Source organism: Notechis scutatus, chromosome 10 (assembly GCF_049901735.1).
Source record: "Notechis scutatus isolate UNSWTSFEM ecotype Mainland chromosome 10, rNotScu1.2, whole genome shotgun sequence".
Classification (NCBI taxonomy): Eukaryota; Metazoa; Chordata; class Lepidosauria; order Squamata; family Elapidae; genus Notechis; species Notechis scutatus.
Genome location: NC_142018.1, coordinates 22,988,141 through 23,001,814, shown reverse-complemented (window position 1 = coordinate 23,001,814; position 13,674 = coordinate 22,988,141). Strand labels below are relative to the sequence as shown.

The window sequence follows — 13,674 nt, the reverse complement described above, 5'->3', positions numbered from 1 at the left end:
GAGGACGGAAAGGAGGCGGGCGCCCAACTGCGGGTGGCTTCAGGAAGCCTTGGCCTTAATCCCCTTCGGGCCGGGCAAGAAGGGGCGCTCCGGACATGCCCCGCTCCTTCGCTGGCCGTAGGCGCCGTCGAGGCTGAGCGCCCGCAAAGCAGCCAGAAGTTGGCTCCCGGAAGGAGGCTGCCAACTGCAGCCGAGCGTCGACCGTCGGGGCTGTCCTTCGCGTGGGTGGGCAGCGCCCTCCCCGCTGGAGGCGGGGAGAAGTGAGCCAAGCGTCTCGGGCTCCGGCGAGGCGGACTTGGCCGAAGTCCGGACGCCTCGGTTCGGCACTGTTGCTGCCGCCGCCGCCGCCGCCCAATCCTGCCCGAAAGAATAGCAGCGGGACATCCCCGCTCGTCTCCCCGGACTGGAGAGCCCCGCGACCTCCCGGATTCCGGCCTCCGCCCCTTCGGCCTCATGATGATGGCCGGGGCCCACGGGACGAGAGGGCCACTCCTGCTCCTGCAGGGCGCTCTCCTCGGGTGAGTGGAGACGGGGTCGATCCCGGCCCGGGGCCTGGCTTCTTGGAGGCCCGGCTGAGATGCCGCACGTGGGGCGCGGGCGTTTCCTGCCTGAGGCTGGGACCGGTTAGGTCTCCTCCTCGCCCAAGCCCTCGCCGTTCTTTCCCCGAGCAGCCGAGAAGCTCCGATGTAGCCGCCGGGAAAGCCCGCGCGCGACGGGGTCCCACTCCTCTGCAGCTGCCCCGCAGCAGCAGCGCAGCAGAGTTTCCCGAGGCGAAGGGGCCGCTCCGAAAGGGGAGCCTGCACGACCTAGGTCGGAAGCAGCTCTTCCTCGCCGCGGGGGCACCTTCCCCCTCCCCGCCCGGCTTCGCGACTGGCCGTGAATGCTGGTGGCCTTTGCTCATAAGTCGCTTTCCTGCTTTTCTTCAGAAAGTCTCCGGGGATGAAACAGGCTGTGCGCGGTTCGCGTGAGCCTCTTTCCAGGGTGAATTGATGAATGGGCGCCACAGTTTGGCCCCCAAGGCCTGAAGCGCTGCCCACACAAGCTCCAGCGGCACCCACCTTCTGTGGGCCACCTGGACTCGGACCCAGCTGGGTTTGCTTGGCTCTGGGAAGATCTATGACTTTTGTGCTTCTGGTTCCCCTCAGAGTTTCCAGACAGTCTTTGCTCCTCCTTCCAGGGCTGCTCTTGTGATTGGAAAACTTTCCAATTGTTTCTCTGGTCTTCTTTGTATTTTAACAGGCAACATTTTCTTTTCAGAGGTTAAAGTAAATTGTCCAGGATTGCAAAGTGGGAGCAGGTTAGCCTTAGAAGACATGTCTTAGGCCTCCTGAAATTGCTGGAAAACCCCCAAATAAGAATTTATGGAGGTATGGGTGGGGGGGATGGCCACGTGCACTTCCTTCATCTCAGAGGCCGAGGATAGATTTGGGTGTAAACTGGGCCTGTGGGAGCCTTGAGGTGCTCCTTTGCCTGGACAACAGGGTGGAGGAAGACGTCCCTGCAACCCCATAGGAAAAGGGGGCCCTTTGGGCTGTGAAGAGCTCCACTGAGGCGAGCTTTTCCTGGATCTTGTGGAATGGCCGAAGAGTGTTGGGACTGCAGCTCTTGGGGCAACAGAAGAATGTGGATGCAATTTCACTGGCAGTCTTGATTGGTTTCAGCAGTCTGTTGAGTGGCAGTTTGGTTGAAGCATTTTGACTAGCCAAGCTCTGCCCTCTGGATTCTGGGCCAACTTCTTGAGAGGGAATCTTGCAGCTGTTTCTCCCTGAAGGCCAAACCGAGTGTTTCCATGCCACGCAGATGCTGGGCCCTGTGGTCGAAGCCCTCCTCACCTGCTTGTTGTTGGGTCTGCTCAGGTCAAATGACTCCACAATCAAAGGTGGTGCCCATGGCAGTCTTTATGACCCCAAACCCACAGCTCGGGGGTGATGGTGATGTATCTACCTGCTCCCCATCTGGATCTGCGTGGGGTCATTCCTAGCGGGTGGTCTCTAGTGAAAACCAAAATCCCTCCTTGTGCTGCAGAAGGAGAAGGCAACCCCAGCTGGGAGAAACTTACAGTTCTAGAGTTGCACGACTCTCTAAGATACATTAACCAGGTCACACGTGGCCTTCTGCTTAGTGTGTGTCCCATGAGGAAGGTGTGTGCAGGTGGAACAACTGCCAGCCTGACACCTGCTCTATTCTCCTCCCACCACCCCCAGATTCGTGGCAGGGAAAGAAGTCAAATCGGCCCTGCAGAGCCTCACACCACCGATGTCTCCCTCCGATTTCCTAGACAAGCTGGTGGGCCGAACGTCCGGTTATGATGCTCGCATTAGGCCCAACTTCAAAGGTAACGTATGAGCCGCTGTAAGACAAGCTGGTTCAAAGCGCTTTGGGCCACCTTCATGTTTTCCTTCAGGGCTAAACAAGGTGCTCTGAAAGCACAACGATGACCCAGGACTAGAAGAGAGGTCACTGCACCCCTCCTCCCCCTGGGGATCAATTGGCAAGGACGCTGGGTGTGGCTGAGAAGGTAGTTGGGCTTCATGGTGTGGTTGTGGGTCAACTGCCTGCTCTGTTCTTGTTGATTCACCCGGAAGGAAGGTGCCAGGGAGTTGCTGCGGGCCTGAGTGCCTGAGATCTTGAGGAGACATGGACCTTAGGATGTTGATGTGACGGGCTTAGGATGGGCAGGAGTCTCTGCATTCAGAAGACCACTAGTCTGATTTACTCTCAGGTGGTTTTAGGGATTCTCCACCTCAAGAGAATCACATAAAAAAGGCAACTGAGGGGAAAGGTAATCAGGGTGTAGGAAACAGGGATGACATGCTGAAATTGGACAGAGAGAAATCTGTTTTCTTCATCTCTGAAAATTAGGGGGAACCCCCCACACACACACACACCTTTTAAAGCTGACTGGGAACAGAGCAAAAGGGAGCCTTTGTTCCTTCAATACGTCGTTGAGCTGTGAAATTTATTCCCACAAAATGGGGTGATGGCACCTGACTTCATACAGGGGATAAATTCACAGGTGGCTGTTGGAAGAGACTGGGTGACCCATGCAGGACAGGGCTGCTCTGCTGGAAGCTCTTGCTTTTGAAGACTCCGTGTCCAGTCTGGGCTGGGGAGTGGAGACTACAACTGCAGGGGTGGGGAATGTCCTCTGCTTAGAAAAGCCATTTGCTTCTCCCCTGGCCTGACGGTCCCTGGCCTGATCCAGCCAAAGGGCTCTTCCGTTCTTGTCTGATTGGCACCCATCCTCAGACTTCCATAGCTTTATCACATGCCAGCCAGAGTCCTCATTTCCTTTCCTCACAGGCCCGCCCGTCAATGTGACATGCAACATCTTCATCAACAGCTTCGGTTCAGTCACAGAAACGACCATGGTAAGGCTTAGCCTGCCCACCCTTCTGGACCCAGCCTAACCCACCGCAACCTCTTGGGCCTCTGGAAGCTTCCGCTTTGGGAGGGGCCCAGTTGACAGGCGCCAACTCTCCCTGATTACTCTGACCTCGGAGGACTGTTCCGGGATAGCAACTGGCGGCCCGGGGGTGCAAGCGAGGGCCTGAGGAGCAAGAGCAACCGGAGAGCCAAAGAACAGCCCTGTGCTGGGCCCACTTCCGCACCTTGCAACTCCCCCCCGACCCCGGTCTAAGCCCCTCTCGGCCCCCTCTGCCAGGCACCTCTCCTTGGCCGCAGTCCTTGTCCCAGCTGCCAAGAGGCTGCCTTCTCTCCCCTTGCCTCCCCCCATGTCTGCTTCTCTTGGCTCTTCCAGGATTATCGGGTCAATGTCTTTCTGCGGCAGCACTGGAATGACCCCCGCCTGACTTATTGGGAATACCCTGACAACTCTCTCGATTTGGACCCCTCCATGCTGGACTCCATCTGGAAGCCGGACCTCTTCTTTGCCAATGAGAAGGGGGCCAACTTCCATGAGGTCACTACAGACAACAAGCTCCTGCGCATTTTCAGAAACGGGGGTGTGCTGTATAGCATTAGGTATCGGCTTCAACATCATCTTGCTCAGCTTAACCACCAAATCTGGTTCAGCCTGGTTCTGTTTGACTCTCTCCTTTCTCTTCCCTACAGGCTGACTCTTATCCTTTCCTGCCCCATGGACCTCAAGAACTTCCCTATGGACACTCAGATATGCACCATGCAGCTGGAGAGCTGTAGGTACTTTTATTTAACTCTGGCCTCAACAGAGTCCTTGGTGCTGTACCTAAGAGCCACAGTTCCTGCTCACTTGATGGGCAATGGGAATTAGTTATAGGTACAATGAGTAGTAGACTGGTTTACACAGTATGATTAAGTATAGTGGTTGGATTTGCACAATATGCTGAGCTTCATTAACAGTAATCTTGGATGATTGTTGTGGCTTAATCATTCTGTAGGGTGATCAGTGTATAATTCAAGGCATGGCACAGACTCGGAACCTGGACTGAAGCCACGGCTACATGGGGGTAGCCAAAAAGTTCCAGATGGTTTAGTAAGGAGGGGTCTGGAAGGCCCAATAGAAAGAGGGAGTTGGAAGCCGCGGTACCTGGGCACGTCACACAAGCTGAGCAATGGACCACCAGGTGGACATCGTCCCTGTACACTGGAGGAGCAAGGGAAGGTGGAGAGGGAGGCAAGAGATTTGGCTCTGCCCTGGCCCATCCTCCAGGTTCCTTGTGCTGCCTGTCTCTGCTTGCCTTGCAGTTGGTTACACCATGAATGACCTGATCTTTGAGTGGGAGAAGGAGCAGGAGGCTGTGCAGGTGGCTGAAGGCTTAACACTCCCTCAGTTTATTCTGCGGGATGAGAAAGAACTGGGCTATTGCACCAAATCCTACAACACAGGTGACCAGATCTGCCTCACCAGAGGCTCAGCGCTTCTCCTAGAGCTAAAGAGGCCCCGTTGGCAGACCGCCTCAAAAACTACTATGGCACTGCCCTTCCTCCATCCATCCATCCACTCACTCACTCACTCACTCACTCACTCACTCACTCGCTGTCTGACTCTATCACAACTCTAAGCAAGCATACAGTATAAAACAATATGATACAAAGAGGGCAAAAAGGAAACACACACACACACACAAGTGGAAAACAGCTTGTGACAAACCAAACACCCTATATGAAGTCCAAGGCTTGGGCAGAGAACTAGCTTTTACAGGCCCATTGAAACAAAGTCAGGCCACCTGGGGTCAGAGGGTCTCACTCCATTATCTGCCCCGAGGCCTTTAGGCCTCGTGGAGGACCATCGCCGCCTCACCCTATCCTGGGATGGTGGTCTGGGCCAAACTCAAGTCCCAGCGGGGCAGTTGATAAGATACAGCCAGATTGCAGAGACAGGTGGCCTGTTGCATCCTCACCTGGCCTCCTGTAACAGCAACTGGAGCCCCCCAGACCCAATTCCCTGGCTTCAGGGAGGAGCCCGGCGAGCTGGAGAATGAAGCAGGTCTTACCCAGCAACCCTGCTACTCCCACCCTTCGCTTCTGACCATCTCCACCTGCTATCATGGCTTGGACAGAATTAGGTATCCTCTTCCCTTGCCCACCCCCCGCCCCCCATCCTGGATCATATCCATTACCTTCTCTCCCTCAAAAGCCGCAATAACTTCCCCAGCAGCTCTGCCAGAGAGTTCGTTGCTTTGATGCATCAGCCGTCCCACCCTTAGCACCACTCCATCATCACCCCCCCCATTGGAGTCTCTCCTCTGCTTTTCAAGATGCCCTTCTGGAAAACGGGTCCACAGGTGACAGGCTCTGCTGTGGCTCACCCCTTTCTCTCCTTCCCTCCAGGGCAGTTCACCTGCATCGAAGTGAAGTTCCACCTGGAGAGGCAGATGGGCTACTATCTGATCCAGATGTACATCCCAAGCTTGCTGATTGTCATCCTTTCCTGGGTCTCCTTTTGGATCAACATGGATGCTGCACCAGCCCGGGTGGGGCTGGGCATTACCACTGTGCTGACCATGACCACCCAGAGTGCAGGGTCTCGGGCATCCTTGCCTAAGGTCAGGGCCCACGGCAGGGATCCTGGAGCATCTTCCCAGCACATGAGTCTCTGGGTGGGCAGGAAGTATGCTTGCTTTCCAAGGGCTTTGCGGGGAAGTCATATCAGAGCCCTCCTATGCTCAGCCGGCCCCTTTATGTGCTTCCAGTTGTTCCCTCAAACCACAGCATGGAAATATGCCAAGAGAAAATATCTCCATGCACCATCCCTGAGCTAAAGGAAGGAGCACTATTTTCCTCACACACCTGATTCCTTGGTACCCTTCCTTTGGGGGGTCATTAAGTTCATACCCCGGGAAGGTTGCCCTGGTAAGAGCAGAGGCAACCTCCCCTATCCCACCACGTGACCTGTGGGAGCCAGGATAGATAGGCACATGCCATGTACCCAATGGCTGCCACGGAGAGCAAGGGGTCTCTGATGAACCCTCTGTGCATCTTCAAAAGTCTGTTATAAAGCCCAGGAATGACCGCTTGAAATCAAGCCCTTTCTTTGTGCTACGGGCAAGGATACCGTGCCCTGCGATGCCTCTTATACAGCAAGTGAGGCAGGAACAACCCAACACCTCGGTTTGCCTCTTAAGGCCAGCAGCATCAAGGGGGTAGTTTGAACTGGGGAAAATGGAGGTAGGGAAGGTTTAGATGCCCAGCACTGCAGACCTAACAAGGAATCTTTCCCACGACTATTTCTGGCTTACCCAAAGGAGGAAGACGTCCCTCCTAGATTTCCAGCCCCATCTGGATTGGAGCATTTGCAAACCTGAGCTTGCAAAGAGAAGTCCCATTTCTTCCTTCTCTCTTGCTGGGGGAGCTCCCTCCCCATCTTTTCTAGCATCTGCCTCCCATCTGTTCAGGCTATTTATGTTTCCAAAGGAAAAAGCCACTGTTAAACTCCACCTTTGGCAGGTGGCCAAGGGGACTTATTGGGAAAACCAGGTGCCAGCTGGTGCGAAGGGGGAGGGGGGACGGCCTCTGAATGGGAGTGTGCCCTCTTCAACCCCAGAGCGACATGAGGAGGCAAACAAGACAGGCCGGAAGGGCTTTGTCTCGGCTTGCCCTCCTCTTTGTCCAGAAGCAGCTAAAGTCCCTGCAGCCATCATTGGCTTCCTTTGGGGATAGAAGAACCCAATAACAGAGTTGGAAGGGGCTTGTTCTGGCCCGAGACCCTTCTGGACTAAGGCCTGTCCAATCTGAGGGCTCCTTGGTGCTCTCTGAGCTGGGTTGTTTCCGTGCGTCAGTTCATTACCCAAAGTAGGTGAAGTCATCGGTCTTTCTTAAAGTCCTCCAGCGATGGAGCACTCACCACTTCCAGAGGCCAGCCTTTCCACTCTTCAGCCATTCTCCCTCTCAGGGAATTTCTCCTTAGCTCTGCTTGGATCTCTCATTGGTAACTTTCCATCTGTCCTCAGATGCTTTGGGAAAGAAGCTGAACCCCTCTTCTCTGTGACAGATGCTATCATGTCACCCCTCGTCCTTCTCTGGGTTACGCCAGATGTCCTCACTCTCTGCAGCTGTTCTTCTAGTTTTAGCCTCCAGTCCCCTAACCCTCTTTGTTGCTCTTCTCGGCATTCTGTCCAGAGTCTCAATATCCTTCTCATGCGTTGACCAAAATCGGACACAGTGTCTTACCTGTGCAGCATAAAGCAGCCCTAGTACTTTATGTGACCCTGATGCCATCCCTGTGTTAATGCCGCCTAGGACTGCATTGGCCTTTTTGCAGCTGCAGCACATTCTGGCTCACATTGAAGTGGTTGTCCACTAGGACTCCAAGACACCCCCCACCCACCCCCCGTTATTGCTGTGGAGGCAGGTATCACCTATTCTAGGTTGACTCCTCTTGCCTAAATATAAGACCCTCCTTTTCTCATCACCAGATCTTGAGCCTGTCTTCTGGGGTGTTGCCTGTTACTGCTAGCTAGCTTGCAAATTTAGACCAGAGCAGAATCACAGAGTTGGAAGGGACCTAGGAGGTCTTCTAGTCCAACCCCCTGCTCAGGCAGGAAACGCTATACTATTTCAGACCAATGGTTGTCCAATCTCTTCTTAAAAACTCCCAGTGTTGGAGCACATCTTCTGGAGGCAAGCAGTTCCACTGATGAATTGTTCTTCCTTCTAGATTGCTTCTCTTATTGATGAGTTTCCACCCACTGCTCCTTGTCCTGTCCTCAGGGGCTTTGGAGAATAGCCTGACTCCTCCTGCTTTGTGGTAACCCCGGAGGTATTGAAACCCTGCTATCATGTCTCCCCACGTCCTTCTTCTTTTCATTGAACTAGTCGTATCCAATTCCAGAAGTTGTTCTTTTATACGTTTTAGCCCGCAGTCCCCTAATCCTCTTCGTTGCTCTTCTCTGCACCGTTTCCTGCAACAGAAGCAGATAGTCTGAACTGTGGGAGGCAGTGCTGACCTTGGGGAGGGGGCTGCTTAGAGGCTGGGAGCCTCTTGCCCATGCCCCTCTCCTCGGCAGGTCTCCTACGTCAAAGCCATTGATATCTGGATGGCCGTCTGTCTGCTCTTCGTCTTTGCCGCCCTGCTGGAATATGCGGCGGTCAACTTTGTCTCGCGCCAGCATAAGGAACTCCTGCGTCTACGGCGGAGCCAACGGCGGCAGAGGATGGTGAGCAAGGGTTGGGCAGGGGGGCTTCTGGGGGCAGATAATAGGCCCGGTGCTCCCTGCATGCCCTGGGACTGGTTGGAAGTGGAGGGGGAAGCCCCCCCATGAAGCCGAGCCCCGCCCCCTTGTCAGAAACAGCTGGTGCTTTGGACAGCATCTCTTCAAACAAGTGGTTCCTAGAGGAGGCCCTCTCTGGTGCTGGCCTGGCTTGGGCTCCTCCCTCGTCTTGCCCCTCGCCCAGCCTCAGGGATGCTCGGCCGCACCAGTTTAGGAAGGCAGCGTGCTGGGCAGGCCCTCTGCTGACGCCTTCTGAGAAGGCAAGGGGGCTTCCCCTGGGGTCTGCCCCGGCCCACCTGCGCTTCTTCCCCCTGGCAGCTGCTGTGCCTTTTCAGCCTCTGCTAGGAGAAGGGAGCTGCCCTCTGGTGCTCGATCAACCAGCTGCAGGCGCCAGTTTCAAGCAGAGCCCTTGGCCAGCCTCTTCCTGCAGAAGGCTGCCCCGTTCCACAAAAGAGGGTGGCAAGTGAGAGTGCTGAGCTGAGCAGCCCCAGGGCAGAGCCCCAATCCATGGAGCAGGAGGTGGGAGCTGGCATTCAGAGGCTGGGGGGCGGGACATGGAAGTGCCTTGGAAGCTGGCAGAGCAAAGGTATATGGGCAAAGGAGGCTCTGCTGCTCTGCCTTCAGCACTTTGGACTCCAGGGGCAGCCTGGGAACCGGATAAACCCAGCGGCGTCTTGTGCTCCCCGTGTGGTGCTGCCCTTCTCAGTTCCACACTGAAGGGGGGATGTGCAGGCAACCTGGGCCAATTCCCCCCCAACCCTTCCCCACCAGGCAGCAAGGATGCAGTGGAAGTGGGTGCTTTGTGCATCCAGAAGACCAGGGTAAAAGGAGGGAGCATGTGAGAAAAGGGCTTCCTGTGAGGGCATCCGAGGGTGCTAGGAATAGTGAGCCACTCACAGAGGAAATAATTTGGCCTGGAACATGGACCTGCCGACTTGCAGCCTTGAATGTGTCCCTGCAGTGCACAGACAGAGCCAGGGGGGGGGGGAGAGAAGTCCTGAAGGAGGGGAAGAAGAGCCTCTGCCAGGGCAACCCAGAGATCGGGGACTGGAGCCCCGGAGGCCAGGAACAGAACTCCAGGAAGGCTCCCACTTTCCTCCCCCAGCCACAAGAGGCAAGATGAGGGGAGGGAAAGCGGGTCCAACTGGCAGCCAACCAAGGTAGCCCTGAGCCGTGTGACCTTGGCGTCTTAGCCTGACCAACAGCCGACAGCCCTCCTACTCTTCCCTCCCGCCAGGAAGAAGAGGTGGTCCGTGAGAGCCGCTTCTACTTCCAGGGCTATGGACTGGGCCATTGCCTGCAGCGCATGAAAAGTGGGGCAGCCGTGGAAAGCCCCACCTGCAGCCCGCCCGCGCCAGCCTCCCTCCTGCGGGAAGGAGAAAATGCTCCGGAGGCGCTACATGGAGCGGGCCAAGCGCATCGACACCGTCTCCCGGGCCGTCTTCCCCTTCGCTTTCCTGCTCTTCAACATCTTCTACTGGGTGCTCTACCGAGTGCTGCACCAAGCGGCCCCTTGAAGCCCAAGTGGCGGGACTTGCCTTGCTGGTGGCTTCCTTGGGAGCTTCTGGGCTGGAGGACAGACACGCCTTGATTCCTTTCCCAAATGCCACGCTGAGAAATTTGGCAGACTTTGCATAAGGCTCAGGTTTGCAAAAGAAAGGTATGGGACATGCACCACTGCTGAGCATGATAGGATTTGGGGTGGCTGTATTTCATAAGGAGGAGCACTGGGGGGTGGGCGCCTTTCTTTTCTAGAGTTGTGCTTGAGGTCCAGGAAGCCTTGGAAGAATTAAGGAACTGACGGGTGAAAAAGCAGCTTTGGGCCACCCAGGCTACCCTCCCTGCCCAGCTTTCCCTTACGGGGGTCCAGCTCCTATTGGAACCCCCCCCCCCCCAAGGGGAGCGCATCCCTGCAAGAGTCTCACATCACTTTGCAGCAATTCCCAAGAGGAAATCCCTCCGAGAGCAGCTTTTGTGGTCTGCTGAAGCCAAAGATGTGCAGCTGCTCTAAGAGTTTCCGGCAGGGCTTTGGCTCCTGGTGGCCCCGATGGCCCTGGGAGGGAGTGACCCTCTGAAGCCCCCGCTGCCCCCCTTTCCCACTTTGCAAAGCGGCAGCGGGCACCGTGGAACAATTGCCTGCTGTGGTCTGGACACAGCTGCTCTTCATGCAGCCCAAGAGGGCGTCGACTTCTGAGCAGCTGCAACGCGGGCTTTGCCCCTGTTCGGCCTGCGCTCTCTCGGTCCTCCTCACCTGCCAGTCCAGGCCTGCAGCCAGAGTCAGGAATGGGACTCCAGGCAGCCCACTTGCAGGTCTTCAATTTTGGACCAGCCCGGCGTCCAGGCCTGTCACAGTCCTGTTGAATTGCACCATGAGCCTCCCCTGCCCCCCAGGTGTGATCTGTGGCTGTGACCAGCATCCCTTCCAGGGGAGACCGTGGGTGGTCTGGGCAAAGGAGGGAGCCCCCAGGGCCCCTTTCCTATTTGCAGTCATTGATACATTGGCCATGGTTGCTCCATCCATTGCCAGCCCTCGGACTAGCCTACAGCTCCACCTGTAGCCAGGTGGAGGTGCACAAACCCAGCCCCATCGCCTCACCCATCACCCCCCCCAAGCCCGCTAAGAGAGAGGGGCCCCTGCAGGCCACAGCGGAGCCGCCTAGCTCCCCTCTGCCAGAGCTGTGCCATCCGCCCTCTCGCCCTCTCAGGCCCCTGGCAGCAGCCTTGCATGCTTCTTTATGATCACAGCAGTCAAACAACTCTCCACAGGTAACAGTTGCAAACCCTTAAGGCAGTAATTAACAGAATACAACCCAGAGAGGAAACAGGAATAAAAGCAGAGCCCGGCTAGAATATCCTCTGACACAGTTCAGCGTTCAGCATTTTTCCCAAATGGCTCAGGGAAGGGGCAACCGGTCCTGGATTAGGCCCCCTCAGAGCCCTCCCAGAAGGGTTTGGGGCAGGCACCGGGAGCAGCTTCTCCCCACGTGGCTGTGCTAATTGCGGTGGGAACGTGCAGGCACTGAGCTATCGCAGGGCCAGGAAATCCAGGGCTGCTCGAGATGAAGGGAGAAATGATCCACAAGCCTGAGAGATGTGCCTGAACCAGGGGCTTATAGGCCAAGGGGGGAGCCATGTCACGAAATGTAGGCTGGAAAACATTTGTTTGGCCTCCCTCTCAGAGCACAGCTCTCAGCAGCTCGGTCACTGCTTACTGGCTCCGGAGCTGCCCGAGTGCCAGTCAGAGCAGCGTTATGTGCTGTGTGGAGCAGTTATTTTAGAAGTGCCCTTTGCCTCCCGGGTGGCCCTGATGGGTTCACTCCGAAGTCCGCCCCTCAAGTTCCTCCCTTTCCCTGGCACGCAGAGCTTCAGCTGCAAGAGGCCCTACAGAGCAGGAGCAGCTGGGTGGGCTGCCAAGAAAGAGCAGGAGCGGAAGGCCCCCACCCCAAATGGTTGGACTTTAAGATCCAGCCCTGGGGCTGAGGCAGCCTCTACCAAGCAGGATGAAGCTTATTGGCAGATCTTAACGAAGCTGCCAAGACAGAGATTAAGGTCAGGAGCCATGGAAATCTCACCATTCCTGCCCTCACCTTCCTGATGAGGAAAATTGCATTTTGCCTAAGAAATCAATCTTATACCTGAAAAAGACATGCCAAAACTCCTGAAGTGTGACAGTTGAACAACAGCAGTGAGGAAGGAAGGGCCCCTTTGAAAGGCCAAAGAAGATAAGGGGCAATGGTTGCACTGGAGCTGAAATAGATGCCACAGGAGCAGCCCAGGCCTCGCAGTGCACCCTCGGGGCCCTGAAGTCCAATGGGGCTGAGGCTGGCAGCCAGCCTGAACTCTGCCTGGTGGCCCCTTCCTTCCCCATCTCCTCAGCTCACTGCGGTGCCTCTACCTGAGCCGCACCACTTTTTTCTTCCCTGCTACTTTCCAGTTTGCTGACCAGACATGTATCTTCCCACTTGTGAGTGTGGTTTTCCCAGAAGTGGAAGATCCAGCAGCTGAGAGCAATGTCTGTCCATTTCCCGGAGAAAGCTGTAGCTTGTCTGCCTGCACGGTTTGCCAAGTAGAAACGGTTCCCGTTCCCGTCACCTACGAGCACCAAATGAGAGTTTGAAAACAATGTATTTCTAAACCACTCTGCTTTTCCTGTAGAAATAAAGTGCTGCGGGGATTTTATTTCAAGTTGTTGTTTTTTTCAATTGGGAAAAGACTCCCACTGTCAAAGTGGCAAGGAGTGCCTAGACCAGGAGCCAGATCTGAGCTGCCTAACCCCTCATGGGCAGAAAACTGCTCCCAGCCTTAGGAGGATGGGATTTGGGGTTGCCGCTTCTGAAACTGGCTGGTGTAGGTGCAACCTCCTTGCATCCTTGAAGCTTTCTTGGTTGATTTCTGCCTGCAGGCTGGTGAGACTGTTGCTCCAGGCTGCGCAAGTTATGCCAAGAAGGGGCCTGATGTGGCTCTGAGCTCCTGAAGGCAACATTTCCTTTCCACAGCAGAGATGGAGCGACAGTGAATTCTCTCTCCCCAGACCTTGGGAAAATGGAGGCATGGAGAGCTTTGAACCACCCTGTTGGTTCCTGGCTGACCAAGGGCCAAACACAGAAAGAGGGGCTGCTGGAGAGAAGGCCAAGCGGCAGGACTGCTTGCCCAGGACTCTTCCTGGCAGGAGAAAGAGGTCTCCTTTGAAGATGATGCTGCGAACAGCCCCTCCTACACCCTCTTCTACCAACATAGCTCTGTGTTCTCCTTTCTTTGACACCCTCTGGACACCAGGACAGGAGGGCGAAAGGGTCGGGCCTCCTCCTCCTCCTGGTCAGATGCCAGCTTTAGAGAATGGTCAATTGTTTTGGAGCCTTTGCCTCAGACAAGCAGCCCACAGTACCAGGGAGGGCTGGCACGCCTGGCGACAGCTGGCACCACAGCAAGATGGCCTTCGCAGCTGAGCCCGCTTCTCTGAAGCAAGCCTCCGTCTTCCCTCCTGCAGCAGAGGGGAGCCTCCTGTGAGCTGCCCTGGCTCTTC

At 55.9% G+C, this 13,674-nt stretch overlaps 1 protein-coding gene across 1 annotated transcript; it reads left to right on the top strand.

Annotated features, from left to right (window-relative positions):
- Positions 1-11,072, top strand: LOC113423082 (glycine receptor subunit alpha-4-like). The gene is given in 10 exon segments (XM_026684324.2): positions 1-518; positions 2,205-2,335; positions 3,304-3,371; positions 3,761-3,984; positions 4,075-4,157; positions 4,687-4,827; positions 5,773-5,987; positions 8,448-8,597; positions 9,889-10,026; positions 10,028-11,072. Coding segments are annotated over 10 exon segments (1,356 nt in total). The 5' UTR covers positions 1-453; the 3' UTR covers positions 10,169-11,072.
- Positions 11,073-13,674: the final 2,602 nt, after the last annotated feature.